This window comes from Aquarana catesbeiana, linkage group LG03 (assembly GCF_042186555.1).
Source record: "Aquarana catesbeiana isolate 2022-GZ linkage group LG03, ASM4218655v1, whole genome shotgun sequence".
NCBI classification, from domain to species: domain Eukaryota; kingdom Metazoa; phylum Chordata; class Amphibia; order Anura; family Ranidae; genus Aquarana; species Aquarana catesbeiana.
Window position 1 is genome coordinate 536434462 of NC_133326.1, and position 20116 is coordinate 536454577.

Here is a 20116-nt window from a genome sequence, read left to right on the forward strand (position 1 = left end):
CTCGACTAAAACTCATTTTACTCGACTAAAACTCATTTTACTCGGCTAAAACTCATTTTACTCATCTAAAATCTAATGGGTAGGGTTAAATTGTAATGCATTATTTAAGCATTTCTCTACAATTTCCAAACTCATATGCTGCTGGAGTGAAAAATCGAATATGTTATTATTTAAAGTATTGAGATATGAACATGCACTACAGACCAGTGTTAATTTTGACGTCAAATTTCAATTTAGTTTTAGTCTTAATCTTTCTACTAACATGCCATTTTAGTTTTAACCGAATTTTAGTAATCTCAATTGTTTTAGTCGTATTTTAGTCGACTAAAATGTTTTAGTCAACTAAATTAACACTGGGAGCGGGTGGCTTAGACTCTCAGCAGCTCGCTGAGCCAGCTGCCAGTCCAGGCATCTGGGTGGATCCTTAAAGTCGGGATCTCTCTAGGGTCTGTACCAGCTGAGTGACTTTAGCCAATAATGGGATTTAGTCCTCTGCCAACTGAATATGGGTCACAGAAGTGCACTCCTGTGATCTCCAGGAGAAGTAGGGCCCTACTTCTTTTAAATGTAAAATTATTCGAATTTAAATCAATTTAAAAAGGTGTAAATCTTTAAAAAAAAAAAAAATCTCCTTTTCTCAGTTTTGCTTTCAAAAAATACACAAGATCCTCTGCATTACATTAGCAATTACTGTGTGAGTGTCTGACACTCAAAAAGTGCACAAATGTCACTTTAAATTTTAGAGATCACTAAGGGTTTATTCACAACAAGTGTAGTGCGTCTGTGTTGGGTGGCTATTCCAGTGCAGTCCCGCCACAAGACAAGGCAAAAATGCCTTTTCACAATAGTGGCCAGTTCACATCACTGCTTTGTGTGCAGTACTTTTTTTTCAATCTACTGGTCTAGCCTGTCCACAATACACACTAGCCACTGCATTGCAACTCAGAGGCTGGTGTGAATGGACCCTGAGAAACTTGGGTTTGGTAACGTTTCATGAAACTGCATTTTTTAAATGATTTCTCCCCATTTAAAACTTAGAAAACAAAAATGTAAGTATCCAAACATGTTTCCAAATAAAAACTCTTAAGTATCCAGAATGTAAATATGGGGGGGGGGGGGGGGAGGCTCTGGGACTGGAGTGGTTGACAATGATATTGATGAAGTGATCAAAAACAAGTAGATGGCAGAGCTATTAATCGTCAGAAATATCTTGTGTAGTTCAGAAAAGGAATATGTTGTTGGTCTAATACTGACAGATTTGATGTCATACTGGAAGGGATAGATGTGTGCTTTTCCTGTACTTCTCAATAAACTGCCTGTTCTACAATCTCCAGGAAGAGGAGCTTGTCCCACCACGTCCTCCGCTCCCTCGGTCCTATGACTTTACCGATCCAGCTCCTATTCTTCCCCCTATACCCAGTGATAGCAGCTCGTCCTTGCTGTGTTACAGCCGGGGCCCAGTCCAACTCCCTGATGACAAGACCTCTCATCATATCCAGGTTAATCAAAGAAATGGATCCTATTGTGTAAGGAACTGAACTGCCACCATTCCTCTGTCATGTCCATCCACTGTCATCCTTGTCCCCCATTTATGCGGTTCTTTAAACTTTTAAATATATGTGTCCATTTCCTCAATGAATCTCTTTCTATAATACAGGTAATAAACATATCTCTCAGCTACTCATGTTTCCATATTATTGGTTGTTGATTTGCTGATTTCTTATCAGTTTGAGGTGAAGCCTGAATGAATGAAAACTGTAATTTTGGTTCTCTTTGTTCATTTGTGTTTGCATTTTATATGCTGTGTTGGAGTTTGATTACATTTCCTCCAAATATTGGCTATTCATCCGAAAATGTAAACTTTATATGGTTGAGAATCTAAACCCCTCTGAATTTTGAATTTTGATGTGGTTAGATAGTCATAAAAGCCTGGTACATTGTTTGAACAATTATTTTATTGTCAAAGGATGAGCTGAGAGGGTAACACTTATGTTACAAAATTGAATATATAAAATGTAGGAATTGTCCCTGTTGTGTTCTCCTTACTGTGGTGGTTATACCCCTAGATAATCTTTCCACGTATTTTAATTTTTGTAAGGACTTGGGCAGACCATACATTCTGCACATTTATTTCCTTCAACCAGGGGCAGAAGGAAAGAAAATTGCTCAGTTTCCCCAATCAGTGTTGATGGGGGAATCCCCCTGCAAAGCTATTGTGTTCTGGAGGGAGGGCGTGGGGAGCTGCCCCTGCCAGGAGAACACAATGATTGTTGCTAGTGACTATAGCTGCTAGCAATAATCACATGCTAGAAATACGACATGCTGGTTATACCCACATCAATCGATGGATCGACTTGGATACAATCAGCCTGCCCATACATGGACCGAATCTTGGACTGTCCCTGCTAAGCCAGCTGAGATTCAAATCATTTATGGCCGGTTTTAGATCTTTTTCCCATAAGCTGAATGAATGCAATCTGTGTATGGCCAGCTTAAGAGTAAACCTAGAACGTGTAACCCATGAAGATGTCTTACAGATTCTTTTAAGTGAACATGATCATTTTCATCATCACGGTTCTGCCTTCATATTGCTATGTGATGGCCTATTTGGGAGTGTCTTCTGTAATAAAGCAGAACTAAGCTAATATAGCAGTTACTGGTTTCTTGCAGGGCCCAGATTACAGACTGTACAAGAGTGAACCTGAGCTGACCACAGTGGCTGAAGTGGATGAGTCAAATGGTGATGACAAGACAGACCTCACTCTGGACATGGAAAGTACAACTAACAAAGGTATATGATCAAAACGCTCGTAGTCTGATGTACAGTAGTATACCTTATGTGCTGTATATTGCATAGAGAAAATTTAGTGCAGGGCATTGTCATACTGAGTATAGATATTGTATATAGTTGCACAATAAAACATTACTTGTGACAGTAATGATGACTTGTTGCTACATTTAGGTTCACACTTTCCAGTTGGTGTTATTCCTCCAAGAACAAAGTCTCCTCCACTTGAATCCACTACAATAGCATCTTATGTCACCTTACGGAAGAGTAGGAAACCAGAGGCAAAATCAGTAAGTGAACTTCATTATGTTTGGTTATGGCCTTACTGAGCCTGTTGAAGGTCTCTGGATCTAATCCCCTGGACTTCAGGTCAGTTATTCCTCCAATGGCTCATGTCAGTGATACTAAGCCTGCCACTTTACACAGATGCAGTGGGCAACTGCATGACATGAGCCATTATTACTATTGTCCTTTGGTGTCTCTCACGTCCCTTCTGTATCAGGCTGTATATACGGTTTTCTGTGCTGATACCCCTAGGTTTTATACTCTCTTGTTCTTTTTTACTGAAGTTACTGAACCCTTAGCTTCAACTGCTCCACCACACAGTAATCAAAACTACTATGGCCAACTTGCCTTTATCTCTGAACTCCTTTACTTTGTCCTCCCTACAGTCTACTCTTGTAATCCAGAAAAAGCTGGAAAACTCTAACCAGAGACCAGTCCCCGTTCATAACATGCCCCTTCCCATTCCCTCTAGTAGTAGTCTGTTCCCCCTATATTGCTGTTTTTTTATCTTTTTTTCTTTCCTGTTCTGCAGGACAGGCCACGTAGTGCCGTGGAACATCTTTGTGTTATGGAAAATCCCCGACCCCGAATGACACTGGAGGAACAGCTGGAAAGAATGCGCAGGCATCAGGCTGCTTGTCTGAAAGAAAAGAAAAAAGGATTTGCCTTTCTAGGGTCCACTGAGCCCTCACCATCACAGAGTCCTGCCTTCTCCAGGGAAAACTCTATAAAACTGACCCAGGTACTGAATGTAATTACATATAGAAAAGGGAAATTGTGTCTACTGGACAAACAGCCAATATACAATATCTCACAAAAGTGAGTACACCCCTCACATTTTTGTAAATATTTTATTATATCTTTTCATGTGACAATACTGAAGAAATGACACTTTGCTACAATGTAGTGAGTGTACAGCTTGTATAACAGTGTAAATTTGCTGTCCCTTCAAATTAACTCAACACACAGCCATTAATGTCTAAACCACTTGCAACAAAGATGAGTACACCCCTAAGTGAAAATGTCCAAATTGGGCCCAAAGTGTCAATATTTTGTGTGGCCACCATTATTTTCATGCACTGCCTTAACCCTCTTAGGGATGGAGTTCACAAGAGCATCACAGGTTGCCACTGGAGTCCTCTTCCACTCCTCCATGACAACATCACGAAGCTGGTAAATGTTAGTGACCTTCCACTCTTCCACCTTTCCGTTTGAGGATGCCCCACAGATGCTCAATAGGGTTAAGGTCTGGAGACCTGCTTGGTCAGTCCATAACCTTTACCCTCAGCTTCTTTAGCAAGGCAGTGGTCGTCTTGGAGCTGTGTTTGGGGTGGTTATCATGTTGAAATATTGCCCTGCGGCCCAGTCTCCGAAGGGAGGGGATCATGCTCTGCTTCAGTATGTCACAGTACATGTTGGCATTCACGGTCCCTTCAATGAACTATAGCTCCCCAGTGCCCACATCATTCGTGAAGCCCCAGACCATGACACTCCCACCACCATGCTTGACTGTAGGCAAGACGCACTTGTCTTTGTTACCTCACCTGGTGGCCGCCACACACACTTGACACCATCAGAACCAAATAAGTTTATCTTGGTCTCATCAGACCACAGGACATGGTTCCAGTAATCATGTCCTTAGTCTGCTTGTCTTTAGCAAACTGCAGGCTTTCTTGTGCATCATCTTTAGAAGAGGCTTTCTTCTGGGACGACAGCCATGCAGACCAATTTGATGCAGTGTGCGGTGTATGGTCTGAGCACTGACAGGCTGATCCCCCCACCCCTTCAACCTCTGCAGCATTGCTGGCAGCACTCATGTGTCTATTTCCCAAAGACAACCTTTGGATATGACGCTGAGCATGTGCACATAACTTCTTTGGTCGACCGTGGCTAGGCCTGTTCTGAGTGGAACCTGCCCTGTTAAACCACTGTATGGTGTTGGCCACCGTGCTACAGCTCAGTTTCAGGGTCTTGGCAATCTTCTTATAGCCTAGGCCATCTTTATGTAAAGCAACAATTCTTTTTTTCAGATCCTCTGAGAGTTCTTTGCCATGAGGTGCCATGTTGAACTTCCAGTGACCAGTATGAGAGAGTGAGAGCAATGATACCGAATTTAACACACCTGCTCCCCATTCACACCTGAGGACTTGTCACACTAACGAGTCACATGACATTGGGGAGGGAAAATGGCTAATTGGGCCCAATTTGGACATTTTCACTTAGGGGGTGTACCCACTTTTGTTGCCAGCAGTTTAGACATTAATGGCTTTACATTGTAGCAAAGTGTAATTTCTTCAGTGTTGTCACATGAAAAGCTATAATAAAATATTTATAAAAATGTGAGGGATGTACTCACTTTTGTGACATGCTGTATGTACTGTATGTCCTATGAAATGGCTGATTAATTGGAGCCATAAATCGTGCACGCCTTCGTTCTGTGCAGCATTCTAAAAAAAATAGATCTCTGCCCAAATACACTAAATGATTATTTATGTGTAGGTGCTGAGAAAAGAGGAGAACGCAGTTAGTGAAATGAAGGATAAAGAGGAAGCTGAGCGAGAGAACAGCGCACAGTCACTACATCCAGAAGTCATTGAAGCAGCAACTGGAGCTGAAGAGCCTTGTGTAATCAGTGATAAGGAGGTGGGTGTAGTTGGGGAGCCTCCTGTAATGGGTGAGGAGGAGTTGGGTGGAGATTAGGAGCCTCCTGTTATCAGTGATCAGGAAGTGAGCATAGCTAAGAAGCGCCTGTAATCAGTGATAAGGAGGTTATTAGAGCTGAGGAACCTCCTGTTATTGATGAAAAGGAGGTGAGTGGATCAAAAAGCTTTCTACATATATGAGGATGTGCGCGGAGCTTAGGAGCCACCTGTGATTAGGAGGTTGGTGGACTAAGGAGCCTTTGGTGATCAATGACCAGTAGGGTGGGTGAAACTGAAAAACCTTTTATGATCAGTGAGAAGGAAGGTGGGTGGAACTGAGGACCCTTCTTTTATCATTGAGAAGGAGGTGGGTGGAGCTGAAAGGCCTTTTGTGATCAGTTGTAAGGAGGTAGGTGGAACTACGGAGCCTTCTGTGATCAGTGAGAAAGATGTGGGTGGATTTGAGGAGCCTTCTGTGATGGTGAGATGGGTGAAGCTGAGGAACCCCGTGAACAGTGATAAGAAGTTGGATGGAGCTGAGGAGTCTTCTGTGATCAGTGATAAGAATGTGGGTGTAGCTGAAGAGCTGCCTGTAATAACATGGTAGGTGGAGCTGAGGACCATCTAGTGATCAATGATGAGGAAGTGGGTGTAGCTAAGGAGACTCCTGTGATCAGTGATAGGGAGGTGGGTGAAGCCGAGGAGCTTCCCTCGATCAATAAGGAGGTGGGTAGTGCTGAATATAGCCTTCTGTGATCAGTTAAAAGGAGGTAGTGGAACCCAGAAGCTTTTTGTGATCGGTGAGAAGGAATTGGGTGGAATGGAGGAGCCTTCTGTGATTGGTAAGAAGGAGGGGGTGGACCAGAGGTGCTTTCTGTGATCAGTAAGGAGGTAGGTGAAACTGAGGACCCTTGTTTGATCAGTGAGAAGGAAGTGGGTGACGCTGAGGATCCTTCTGTGATAAGTAGGTGAGTGGAACTAAGGCAGGCCATAGATTATGCCGTTTTCTTTCCTGCAACCACAGTGTTGATGGGATTACCTCCTGCAGAGCTATTGTGTTCTCCTGACTGGGGGGGGGGGGAGATCGCGGGGAGCTGTTTGAGAACACACTGGTTATTGCCAGTGGCTTTATTGCTTGGTGTACTCGAGTCAATCAATGGATTGACTTGGGTACAATCATCCTGCCCGTAGATGAATCGAATCTCAGCCAGTCCCTGCTGAACTGGCTGAGATTTAAACCATCTATAGCTGGCTTTAGCAGCCTGCATTGATCAGTGATGATAATGTGGGTGGAGATGAATAGCCTTCTGTGGTCAGTTATAAGGAGGTGGGTGGAATTTGGGGAGCCTTCTGTGAACAGTGAGAAGGCATTGGGTGTGGCCCAGAAGCCTTCTGTGGTCATTGAGAAAGAGTTGGGTGGCACTGAGAATTCCCTGTTTACAGTAATTAGGAGGTGAGTGGAGATGAAGAGCTTCCTTTAAACAGTGATAAGTAGATTGATGGAGCTTAACCTCCCTGGCGGTAATAGCGTGTGTGGCTCAGGGTTACATTTCAGTACCATTAGCGGTAACCCCAAGCCACACTCGGGATTGCATTGCAGAATCCTGGTCCGGGTTACTTGTCACCAGGATCCTGCAGTGTAGTGTCGGCAGGGAGCCTCATGTGATTAGTAAAAAGGAGGTGGGTGGAGCTCAGTAGCCTTTTGTGACCAGTGAGGATGAAGTGGGTAGAACTGAGAATCCTGTGATCAGTGAGAGGGTGGGCAGATCTAAGAAGCCTTCTGTGAGCAGTGAGAAATTGTGGGTGGAGCAGAAAAGCCGTCTGAGAATAAACAGTTGGGTGTAACAGAATAATATGTGATTAATAAAGATTCCAACCTTGGTATAAGTGATGATCCCCTGTGATTTTTTTTACATATAATTGACATTCCTCCTGTGCATCTCCATCCACAGCCTTTACATTCCCCCACTGCTTCCTCTCTATCTGATGCCAAAGATGAAGTGACAGAAGAAGCAGCCACTCCAGGTCTGGTACCTGAGCCCCAGGAACAATGGTTAGTGAGACCTGATCTCCAGTGCAGCACTTCCACTGACCAGTCTCCATGAAAAACTGTGTGTATGTACAGTACTGTGCAAAAGTTTTAGGCAGGTGTGATGAAATGCTGTACAGTAAGAATGCTTTTAAAAATATATATTTGAATTGTTTATTTTGATGAATTTTCAAAATGAAAACAGAAGAAAAATCAAATCAATATTTGGTACAATTACCCTTTGGCTTCAAAACAGCATGAATTTATCAAGGTACACTTGCGCACAGTTTTTGAAGGAACTTGGCAGGTAGGTTGTTCCAGACATCTTGGAGAACTAACTACAGATTTTCTGTGGATGTAGGCTGCCTCAAATCCTTCCGTCTCTTCATGTAATCCCAAACAGACTCAATGATATTATACAGGATTTATATAGCGCCAGAAGAGCTTACAATCTAATAGGGTGGGGCATGTGGTACAAAAGGTTGTAACTGTGGGGAATGAGCTAATGGAAGTGGTAAAAGATTAGTTAGAGACGTTATAGGCTTTCCTAAAGAGATGAGTTTTCAGGGATCGCATGAAGGTAGCAAGAGTAGGGGATAGCCGGACAGGTGGAGGTAGCGAGTTCCAGAGGGTGGGAGAGGCTCTGGAGAAATCCTGGAGACGAGCATGAGAGGAGACGAGAGAGCTTGAGAGTAGGAGGTCTTGAGAAGAGCAGAGAGGACGATTTGGGTGATATTTGGAGATAAGATTGGTGATGTAGCTCGGAGCAGAGTTGTGAATGGCTTTGTATGTTGTGGTTAGTATTTTGAATTTAATTCGCTGGGTGATTGGGAGCCAGTGTAGGGATTGGAGGAGAGGGTTGGCAGACACTGAGCGGTTGGTAAGGTGGATAAGTCTGGCAGCAGCATTCATGATAGACTGAAGAGGGGATAGCCTATGGAGAGACAGGTCAATGAGAAGGGAGTTGCAATAGTCAAGGCAAGAGATAACAAGGAAGTGAATGAGGAGCTTGGTGGTTTCATTTGTTAAAAAGGGGCGAATTTTAGAGATGTTACGGAGGTGAATTCTACAAACTTTTGACGATTGGATTTGAGGCTGAAATGACAAGTCAGAGTCTAGGATTACACCTAGTACCCTGGCGTGAGGGGAGGGACTGATGGTTGCATTGTTGATTTTGATGGAAAAGTCGTGGAGGGGGTGCATGGGCGGGGGGGGAATATTAATAGCTCAGTTTTAGAGAGATTTAGTTTAAGGAAGTGGTGCGACATCCATGCTGATATGTCAGTTAGTAAGTTAGTAATGCGAGAGGAGACTGAAGGAGTGAGGTGAGGAGTAGACAGATAGATTTGGGTGTCATCAGCGTATAAGTGGTATTGGAAGCCGTGGGCGGTGATGCTATCAGGGCTCTGTGGGGGCCAAGCTATCACTTCCAGCACTCCTTGTTCTTCTTTACGCTGATGACATTGGCTGTATGTTTGGGTTGTTGTCCTGCTACAGAATAAATTTGGGGCCAATCACATGCCTCCCTGACTGAATGACATGATGGATATACATCTGCCTGTATTACTCAGCATTGAGGACACCATTGATCAGGCAATGTTGTGCGTAGACGCAGTGATTTTCCAAAAAAAAATGCAGCAGATAACACATCATGCTTACTTCCCTTCGACTTTGGAAGATGTCCACAGTGCCATCAGCAATGAAGTGGCAGAAACCAGTGGGATCCAGGTACACCCATCTACTGTCCAGAGAATTCTGGTCAGAAGTGGTCTTCATCGAAGAATTGCGGCCAAAAAGCCATACCTCCAATGTGGAAATAGGGCTAAGTGATTCAACTATGCATGAAAACATAGGAACTGGGGTGCAGAAAAATGGCAGCAGGTACTCTGGGCTGATGAGTCACAATTTTAAATATTTGGCTGTAGCAGGAGGCAGTTTGTTCACCGAAGGGCTGAATAGCGGTACAACAATGAGTGTCTGCAGGCAACATTGAAGCATGGTGGAAGTTCCTTGCAAGTTTGGGGCTGCATTTCTGAAAATGGAATTGGAGATTTGGTCAGTATCAGTGGTGTCCTCAATGTTGAGAAGTACAGGCAGATACTTATCCATCATGCCATACCTTCAGGAAGGCGTGTGATTGGCCCCAAATTTATTTTGCAGCATGATAACAACCCCAAACATACAACCGATGTCATTAGGTAATATCTTCGTTGTAAAGAAGAATGAGTCCTGGAAGTGATGGTTTGGCCATCACAGAGCCCAAATCTCAACATCACTGATTCTGTCTGGGATTACATGAAGAGACAGGAGGGTTTGAGGCAGCCTACATCCACAGAAGATCTGTGGTTAGTTCTCCAAGATGTTTGGAATAATCTATATGCCGAGTTCCTTCAAAAGCTGTGTACAAGTGTATGTAAAAGAATTGATGCTGTTTTGAAGGCAAAGTGGTGACTCAATATTGATTTGATTTGGATTTCTTTTTTTTTTTTTATTTACTTTACATTTTATTATTTGATAAAAAAATAAACTATTACCGCTTCTATTTCAGAAAAGCATTGTTAATCTACAGAATTTTTTTCACACCTGCCTAAAACTTTTGCACAATAGTGTGTGTGTGTGTGTGTGTGTGTGTGTGTGTGTGTATAAGTAAATAGACCACAGGACATTATGGGCTTTGTAGATATCATCAGCTGGATGATGATTGATCATCTCCATTTCCAGTCCATATATCAAAGCAAAATAGATGTAGACCTCTCTCAACACCAGTCCATATATCTGAGCAGAATAGATTTAGACTCTTCCCACCTCTCTCCAGATCTGTAACGTGTTCTGTGCGGTCCCTCCAGTTTACAGGTTGTGACATCTGTCCTGACGTATACAGAGAGTGAGGAGAAGCCAAGGGACCAGGAGCACAGCGGGATTCTCTTTGCCTATGAGTTTTCGGCTGACACCCTGAGAAGACATACATCCCTAGAGGGTGAGATGTGAGCTGGGTGGTTGTCTGAAGTCTAAGTCCTCAAGTGTTTGTGCTTGGTTGGGTCCCATGACGCTCACACTGTTTTCTAATCACTGCATTACCGAGAGTAGAATACTACATCTTTATGTACTTATAATACTTAAAGCAGAAATAAACCCATTGATTTTACCGTTTTCCAAGACACATTCAGGGCATGCCAAGAATGATAACTGTTACACTTGCTTGTGCTCTCAGCCAGACTGTCAAGCCATCAAATGGCTGGTGTCATAACTGATCACATGTGCAGCACTATGGCAACTGCAGATCAAACAGAGGCCAAGTTGGAAGCTTCCTTGGCTGTAAAGGATAGGAGGGTTCATTTCCACTTTGACAAATGAAATGCGAGTATCCCAGTTTCCCTACACAAGCTTAGATAGCCTGTAAAACAGAAGCAGATGCAGCCCCTAGGTGGTAGAGAAGCAAAATGTAGTCGAGTAATGTCACCTTTCTATTTTGTGTTTTCTAGCTGGGAATCTGACTCCTCTTCCAGACCCACCAACACTGCCGGTGACAGCAAAGCAGCCACAGCTGAGCGAAGGATCCCACTTCATGTGTGTTTAGCAGTGGGATGATTCAAGTTACAAGCATGTAAGAAGACCGGTTATTATATAATGTTTCTGCATTGTTCTTCCTGTGCTTAGATGCATGTTTTTAGCATAGGCTAAGTTCAATTTTTTTCCCCCTAAACTCCAGCTCCCCTATGTACCCAATATAGCTTTAATGTACTTCTTTTTCAAGAATAAAAAAAGCTTTTCATTTGTCCTATCTAGCCCTTTCCTCAGTGTCCGTTCATTTTTGTACAAAAAAAAAACTTTCATTGGACGACCCTTAAGATGTGAAAACAGTTAAGACACAGGAAGCAGTTCACAACTGACCTCAGTAGCACACACCCTGCATCTGCCCTCCCCCTTCCAGGAGATTGCTCCCACTCCCCTATGCAGGTGCTCATTTTTCCGATACAGTCCATGATCACCATTCTCACTAAATACACAGCCAGTGATTAATTTTCTTTTTTCTGTCATACCTTCATTTTGCATAGGTTGTCCATTTGGCAGATTGTGCAAGAGCTGAGCAATCAGATAACTGCCTATATGAATCGCTGTAATGGTGAAAACAGAAGTATGTTCTGGGTTCTGTAAAGCTCACCATGCACTATACAATCAGATTGTACAGTCTCCTTTAGATCTACCATCAACTATGTAGTGCAAGGGCCTGCCTGATTGGATACAGAGTGATTGGATATATTGTGTGTCCTCCTATTATATCGTTTTGGTAAATCTAAAGGAGATCGTACAGAGATTGCACAACCAGATTATATAGTTTATGGCTATCTTTATACACCTAAAATTAACAAGTTGCGCTTTTGGTGCCATTAATTCTTAAGGTCACACCCAACACAGAAGCAAACACGCATTTTACCACATGAAAAAACAAGCGTCAAATGCAGCAAAACGCAAAGTAAAAAATGTTCAACACGGCAAAATGTCCCAAGTGCTACTTTGCCACGTGTAGCGCAGCCCATTGAAATCAACAGGGTGCCCTATGCGTGTCACAGGATTAAACAAGCCAAAAAACACCTGCTCCCACTATGCTAAATGTGAATGAGGCCTGAAAGTGAAATTGGTGTATTTACACAAGGTCAGGGAGGCTCCATACACATCTATGCATTTCTGAACGCATTTCAAACTGCGTTTGCAGCGCATTTCTGAAACCCACGGCAAAGCATTCATTTTCTGTGCAGTTTTCCATCCATTTGGAAACACACAGATGTGAATGGAGCCTCACTGTTCTTTGTTTACACACAAATTTCACTTTCAGGACCTATTCCCATCTAGCGTAGTGGGAGCCCACATTTTTTGGCCCGTTTTTCCCATGACAAACATAGGACTACACGTGGCAAAGTAGCTCATGGGACATTTGCCGTGTTGCACTTTTTTTACTGTGTTTTGCTGCATTTATCGCTAATTTTTCACCTGGCAAAATATGTTTGCTTCTGTCTTTGGTGTGTCGTTAACAATTAATGGCACCAAAAGTGCAACTTGTTAATTTTAGGTGTATAAAGGTGGCCATACTCTGTACAATCTCCTTTTAGATTTACCAATACTATATTACCACTTTAAGACCATGCCTTTTTCTGACATTTGTTGCTCACTAATTAAAATCTTTTTTTGACAGCTAATTACTTAGAACCCCCAAATGTATATATATATATATATATATATATATATATATATATATATATATATATATATATATATATATATATATATATAAAAATGTTTATATATATTGGTAAAGAGGTCTACAGGGACCACAATATAAAAGTGCAGTCAAGATAACAGGAATATGAACATGAGTTACAAGGCATAGGCATATTTGCTGTTATTAGCATCACATTCCACGTTAGTGTAGGCATGGAAACATAAGAGATGTAATGGTGTTGTTGGTCAGAGCTTCCTATAAGGTAGCTCTTGCGGATCTCCTTTGTATGCCCCTGTTTCCATAAGGTTTTCCCGTGTTCTTGCGTGTGAGATGTACGGGTATCATAGTTCTATGAACTCATAAGAGGAAGAATGCGGGGTCATCTGGGATTATGCTGTTTGTAATTTTTTGTGCTATCCGGCGGACCTCTCTCCAAAAGTTTGTGATCTGGTGAAATGACCAGAAAATATGTATCAGGGTTCCTCTTTCTCTTTGGCAGCGCCAACAGAGTTCAGATGCTGTAGGAAAGAATTTATGTAATAAAGCTGGGGTTCTATACCATCTCGATAGGATTTTGTAGTTGGTTTCCTGAATTTTGTGCATATGGAGGATTTGTGTGTAAATATGAGGATGTGTTGTCTTTTTTGGTGTTAAAATAGTAGTTCAGATCCCTTTCCCATTTAATGAGGCTTGGAAGTTGGTTGCCTTCTAGAGGTGCAATTAACATGTTGTACGTAAGGGAAAGTGTGTGTAATACTACTCCGGTTTCCGTACAGATCTCTTCCAGAGTCGTGGGCGCTGGTTAGTATCATTAGGACGCGGAATGGAGCTGAGGAAGTGACTGAGCTGGAGAGATATCAGAAAGTCTAGACGAAACAGGCCCCCGGGGTCTGAAAACTCTGTGATAGTCTTCCATCGTCCCATTGTGCTAAAGTGGGAAGCTTGGTAGAGTCCCGAATTGCCCAAAGCACGGAAGACTGCGTCACGCCTACCTGGTTCAAATTGGGGATTACCCAGTATAGGGCGTAGGGGTGAGTTCCAGGATGAGAGAGAAGTTTGGGAGATCAGTTGTGCACATATTTTGGTGGTGTTGCCTATCAGGGGTTGACGTTTGACACTTGGCAGGTAGTGCTGAGTAGCACCATGGCACTCTATGTAGAGGGGTTTCACTCTGGGCTTGTTCCAGTTGAGGCCATAGCTTGGTTTCCCTGTGGCGGCACCAGTCAATGAGTCTACATAAGTGTATAGCATGATAATAGGTGCGGATATCTGGCATTGCCAAACCTCCATTTTGTTTCTGGAGGGAGTGTATTTTCTTGTTGATCCGGGGTCTTTTTCGGGTCCATATGAACGCTATGAATGCTGAGTGTACTTGTCTAAAATATCCTGCAGGTATGTGGATAGGTACGGCTTGTAGAAGATAAAGGCATTTGGGGAGAATCGTCATTTTGAGGATATTACAGCGGCCAAACCAAGAGTGAAGGCCGGTGTTTCCATTGGTTGAGCAGAATTTGGACGGTTTTCAGAAGGGGTGGGAAGTTGAGTTTATAGAGTTGTGAAAATTTCGGAGGGATATGCTTACCCAGGTATTTCAAGGCCGTGTCTGTCCATTTAAATTTCAAGTTAAAGCTAGCTTGGAGATGTGTGAGTTGTGGTTGTGGTATGCCAACCCCCATCGCCTCTGATTTGCTAAAATTAATTCTTAAGTTGGAGAGCTTACCGTATGTTTCAAATTCTCGTAACAGGTTTGGAAGGGATATGGTTGGGTTTGTAAGCGAGAACATTAGGTCATCTGCATATGCCGATACTTTATATTGTGACTGGTTAACTACTACTCCAGAGATGTCTGAGTTTAGTCTCACATGGCATAAGAAGGGTACTAAGGACAACGCAAAAAGTAAGGGTGAATGTGGGCTACCCTGTCTAGTCCCATTTGTGATTGGGAATGGGTCCAAAATCACCCCATTGGCTCTGACTCTTGCCTGGGTCTGAGTAGGACGCGGAGATCCAGTTTAGCATATTATGACCTATCTCTGTGTGTTTCAGTGTTGCAAACATTAACTACAACTCACCCGATCAAACGCCGCCTCGGCATCTGTTCCAATGAATACGCATGGCGTTTTGGTGGTGTTGGCTGTATGTAATAAATAAATATACTTTAGTGGTGTTATCTCTGGCTTCTTTACCTTCTTTTGGAATTACTGATATCTGGGCTTGTAGTGTGGATCTGTGTAGCTGTTTCCCTGTGCTAAGGCCATTGAATAGTGTTACTAGATGGTTTCCTAGAGAGGGAAGTAAAGTCTTATAATATTGGGTGGTGAGGCCATCCTGTCCCAGTGCCTTACCTGATTTGGCATTACCTAAGGCAAGGTGAAGTTCGGTTAGTGTGATGGGGTCTTCTAATAGATCTTTGGCTTCAGTTGGTAGAGAGGGCATGAGGGAGGCGGCTATGTAATCCGTTGTCATTTCTTGGGAAGGTTGTGCTCAGATTGTATAGGGAATCATAGTATGATCTAAACTCCTGTGTGATGTATTGAGGTAGGGGTGATTTCTGTCCCGTGGGGGATATGATATGTGATATGCAGGATGTTAGTTTCTGAGTTCATAGGGTCTGAGCTAGTAGTCTCCCGCATTTATTACCCGACTCATAGAATTTTTTGCGGCAAATCTGAAGCGCCGCCTTAGCTTTAAAGTGTAAAAGATCAGTGATCTGTTTACGGGTGGTAGCGAGGTCATTACCCAGTTGTCTGGATGGGGTCTGCTTATGTCTTGTCTCTAGTGTTTGTAGTTTGTGTAGTAGGGAAGTCAGTTGAGCTGATCTTTGTCGTTGGAGCCTTGAGCCGTGTTTAATAGGTACTCTACGGACCACTGCTTTGTGCACTTCCCAGACGACTCCTGCATCATTATCGGGGATGCTATTAGTGTTAAAGTAGTGTCCAATCTCCCTCATTACTTCTGCCAATACCTCCAGGTCCTGTAGTAAGCTCTCATTCAGTCTCCATGGCTTTCTTTGCGCCTTATGGAAGTCTGATAGAGCGTACCGCAGGGTTATCAGGGCATGGTCCAACCAAGTAATAGACCCTATTGTGGTGTTTTTGATTGCTTGTAACTGGCCGTGGGGGATCAAAAAGTAGTCTATACGTGAGTACATCTGGTGTGGTCTGGAATAGAATGTATAATCGCGTTCCCCAGGATGGAAAAGACGCCATCAATTGTGTGGCGTGCAGTGATGTGAGGATTCTTTTGCCCGTGTCCCGGGAGGATGAGGACACTCCAGAGCAAGTGTCTTCCGTCGGTGTCAGGGGGATGTTAGTCACCTTCGATAATTAGTTGCCCCTCTGTATATTTCAGGAGGAGTTCTAGGTGGCGTTTTAGAAATGTGTCTTGGTCGTTTGGGACGTAGAGGTTAGCAAAGGTTACCTTCATGTCTCTAATCAGACCTTTCAGAAATAAAAAGTGTCCCACTGGGTCTGTCCTCACGTCTAGTTGCGTCCAGGGTATCGTAGCTGAAATTAGAATAGAAACTCCTCTGGATTTAGCTTCTGAGTATGTGGAGTGGTACACTGTGGGGTAGAATCTGTTCTTAAGTATTGGCAGTGTGTTTTCTCTAAAGTGTGTTTCCTGTAGTAGGATGATCTCTGCATTCATGTGTTGCATGTCATGAAGCTGCATCCACCTTTTTTCAGGGATGTTTAGTCCATTTGCATTTAATGAAACGATATTCAGTTCGTCCATGTTCATGAGTGGAGGGGGTGGTAGGGGTTAGGTATAGGTGAGGGAAATAGGGTGCGTTTGGGAGCTGTGGGTGGGTTGAGGGAAGTTTGAGTGTAGAGTAGTTTTGGGTAGAATGGGTTATGTAATCCCAAGAAAGAAGGTAGAAAGTTAGGGGGCCATCACTAGGGTGTGCGGCTAGGTAAGAAGTACTAGTAGGGCAAAATCTTGCTAAAACACTCCCCAGTTAACTACTGGGTATTGAACGTGATCCTATTTGGGGTGGTGGATAGACAGTGGCGGGAAGAGAGCCCCCGGACCCATCCACCCTACCCCCAGCAATTATCACCGTGCCGCTGGGTGACGCTCGTGAATCGGCCCGGCTCCCCTGTGAGTTTCCCCTCCCTCCCATGCTGTGTCAGATCGCCATGCAGCTAGCCACATAACGCCTCCTCTTCTCACAGACGGCACAGTGATCCAATACTAGGAATCACTGTGCTGTGTGTCATAGGAGGCGGGACATCGCTACCGTGGCTGCACGGGGATCTGACACAGCGGGACATCGATCAGTACACAGTTCCACGTCCTGATCAGAAAAAAGAATTAATCTTTACACGGTATCTCTAGATGACAAGGTATCTCTAGATGACAAGGGACAAGGTATCTATAGATGTCAAGGGACCGTATTTACAAGGTATCTCCTAGATGACAAGGGTCAAGGTATCGCTAGATGACAAGGTATCGCTAGATGACAAGGGACAAGGTATCGCTAGATGACAAGGGACCATATTTACAAGGTATCGCTAGATGACAAGGGACAAGGTATCGCTAGATGACAAGGGACAAGGTATCGCTAGATGACAAGGGACAAGGTATCGCTAGATGACAAGGGACAAGGTATCGCTAGATGACAAGGGACAAGGTATCGCTAGATGACAAGGGACAAGGTATCGCTAGATGACAAGGGACAAGGTATCTGTAGATGACAAGGGACCGTATTTACAAGGTATCTCTAGATGACCCAGTGGCAAAAATATGAGGTTTGTCCATGCAAGTCAAGTAAAAAATATCTTAGTTTTATACTAACTCTCTGGGTAATTTACTATAGGTATCTGGGACTTCCTTACTTTGGACCAAATTGCATTTGTATACAGGCTGCTGCATTTCCCACCCTAGGCTTATACTCGAGTCAATAAGTTTTTCCATTTTTTTGTGGTAAAATTAGGTGCCTCAGCTTATATTTGGGTCGGCCTATACCCGAGAATATACGGTAGCATATATATCGTATAACTTATGGCATTTAACATATAAAGAGAGGCAGCAACTGGCATGAACATTAGTAAAAAAATAAACAGTTACAGTAAAGTGTGCATAACTGGTGGTCTAATTATTCTTTCAATCCCCCACCGAAAGCCTGCAAAATCCCCAAGCTTCCCCCGTTCCCAGCAGGTAAGGCTCCTGTTTAGTAAGGTAAAATGAAAATGAAACTGTCCCCCTAGTCTGAGGTCTTACGTTCCTGTCAATGTTAATGTCCACGAACTGATCCTTGTTTGCAGCTGCACCTTTTAGTGTGGGGATAAAGTCCCCTTCCTCTCCACCAAACCACCCTCCCCAAGAAGAGCAGTCCCCTCTCTAGTGCAGGAACAGAAAAAAGGTGTTTTGTCTTATATATTTTTTTAGCGGAGACCCTAGAGAATAAAATGGCGGTCATTGCAATATTTTATGTCACACTATATATGCTCAGCGGTTTTTCAAATGCAATTTCTTTGGGAAAAGATACACTTTAATGAATTTTTTTAAAAAAAACAGTAAAGTTGGCCTCATTTTTTTTGTATAATGTGAAAGATGATGTTGCGCCGAGTAAATCGTTACCCAACATGTCATGCTTTAATATTCCGCACACTAGTGGAATGGCGGTAAACTATGGTACTTAAAAATCTCCATAGGCGACACTTGAAAACATTTTACAGGTTACCAGTTTAGAGTTACAGGGGAGGTCTTGTGCTAGAATACCTCACATGTGTGGTTGAACACTGTTTAGATATGCGGGCGCGACTTACCTATGTGATCGCTTCTGCGCACTTACTGACAGCTCTGGTAAATCTGGAAGACACTGGGAAGCTGCAGGAGGGGAAAGCACCTCTCCCGCTGCCTATAAAAGTGATCTTGTGGTAAACTCGCTGCTGAGACCACTTTGGCATCAAAGTAATCATGTATATTTACAGTTAGGCAGTTGGCAAGTGGATAATAGGAGGGCACACTTTCTATTTAATCACTCTGTATTCAATCAAGCAGGCTTTTGCACTACATAGTTGATGGTACATCTGAAGGAGATTGTACAATTGGATCATATAGCGTATGGTGAACTTTACAGAACCCGGGACATAATTCTCCTGTTTTCAATACTACAACTCTGATCCACATAGGCTGTTATCTGATCTCTCTGCCAAAAATACAGTGATAACGAATTTCATTGGAAAAAACTGCACCTGCAGAGGTGGGTGGGAATGATCTCCTGGAGGGTTGAGGGCAGATGTAGGGTGTGTGTTAATGAGGTCAGCTGATGAACTCCTTCGTATGTCATAACAGTTTTCACGACCTAAGGACCATCAAGGAAGTATTGACGTTGTAAAAAAAAAAACAAGCACTGACACTGAGGTAAGGGCTGTGTAGGATAAATGAAAAGTTTTTTTATTTCTGCCAAAAAAGTACATTAATTCTATATTGGTGCAAAGGGGAGCTGGAATTTAGGGGGAGGGGGGGTGAACTTGGCCTTTTAAGCTTGTTTTTTTAGACCCACGCTATATTGGCAAAATTTTGTAGACCCCCAGCAAATGACTAGAAAATTAGTTAGGTGTTACCAGTGAAGGGTTCTGGACTTCAGACTGTCACATGACACAAAGGCACAACTAAACCCAGAATATCAGGGGATCTGCAGACAACCAAGCAACCTGGTACAGAGGTATGATCTATGCTGGGATTGATCATTCCATTCAGTTCTAGTGAAAAGAAAGTTGGAGTTCAGATTTAAATATTGTGACAACAGTTTGGGAATAGGTCCCCGCAATCTAGGTCTTCTCATCCAGCATTTGTACCTAACCTCACAAATTGGCACACATTTCCACAGACTCCAAAATCTTGTGGAAAGTCTTCACAGAAGCATTGGAGGCTTTTATGGCTGCTGGGAACACTTCCATATCAGTGGTTAGGGAATGGAATGTCCAACAAGCTCATCTGTGTGATGGTCAGGGGTTCACAAACTTTTGGCCATATAGTGTAATTTAGATGCACCATAAGCAGCCTTGGTAAGTACATAAATTGGAAGATATTGCATCGAGAATTCTGCAGGTGGGTTCCTTTTTTGCTAATACACCTGGTTGCAGCACGCTGGTAAGAACATGGCCAATGTGAAGTATTAGACTTGGACAAGTCTGTTAATTGTG

The 20116-nt window shown here is 43.1% G+C and overlaps 1 protein-coding gene across 14 annotated transcripts in view; it reads left to right on the forward strand.

Annotated features, from left to right (window-relative positions):
* The window catches only part of PLEKHA5 (pleckstrin homology domain containing A5), a 619814-nt gene that overhangs the window by 263592 nt on the left and 336106 nt on the right, over window positions 1–20116 (forward strand). For 8 of the 14 annotated variants that reach the window (XM_073621386.1, XM_073621378.1, XM_073621380.1 and 5 more), the window contains 8 exons: window positions 1335–1526; window positions 2671–2791; window positions 2963–3078; window positions 3606–3815; window positions 5573–5716; window positions 7668–7768; window positions 10591–10721; window positions 11227–11348. In XM_073621386.1, the coding sequence (XP_073477487.1) occupies window positions 1335–1526; window positions 2671–2791; window positions 2963–3078; window positions 3606–3815; window positions 5573–5716; window positions 7668–7768; window positions 10591–10721; window positions 11227–11321 (1110 nt within the window). In that variant the 3' untranslated portion in view covers window positions 11322–11348. The remainder of the gene's footprint in view (window positions 1–1334; window positions 1527–2670; window positions 2792–2962; window positions 3079–3605; window positions 3816–5572; window positions 5717–7667; window positions 7769–10590; window positions 10722–11226; window positions 11349–20116) is intronic. The other 6 variants (XM_073621382.1, XM_073621381.1, XM_073621379.1 and 3 more) reach the window with 5 other exon arrangements.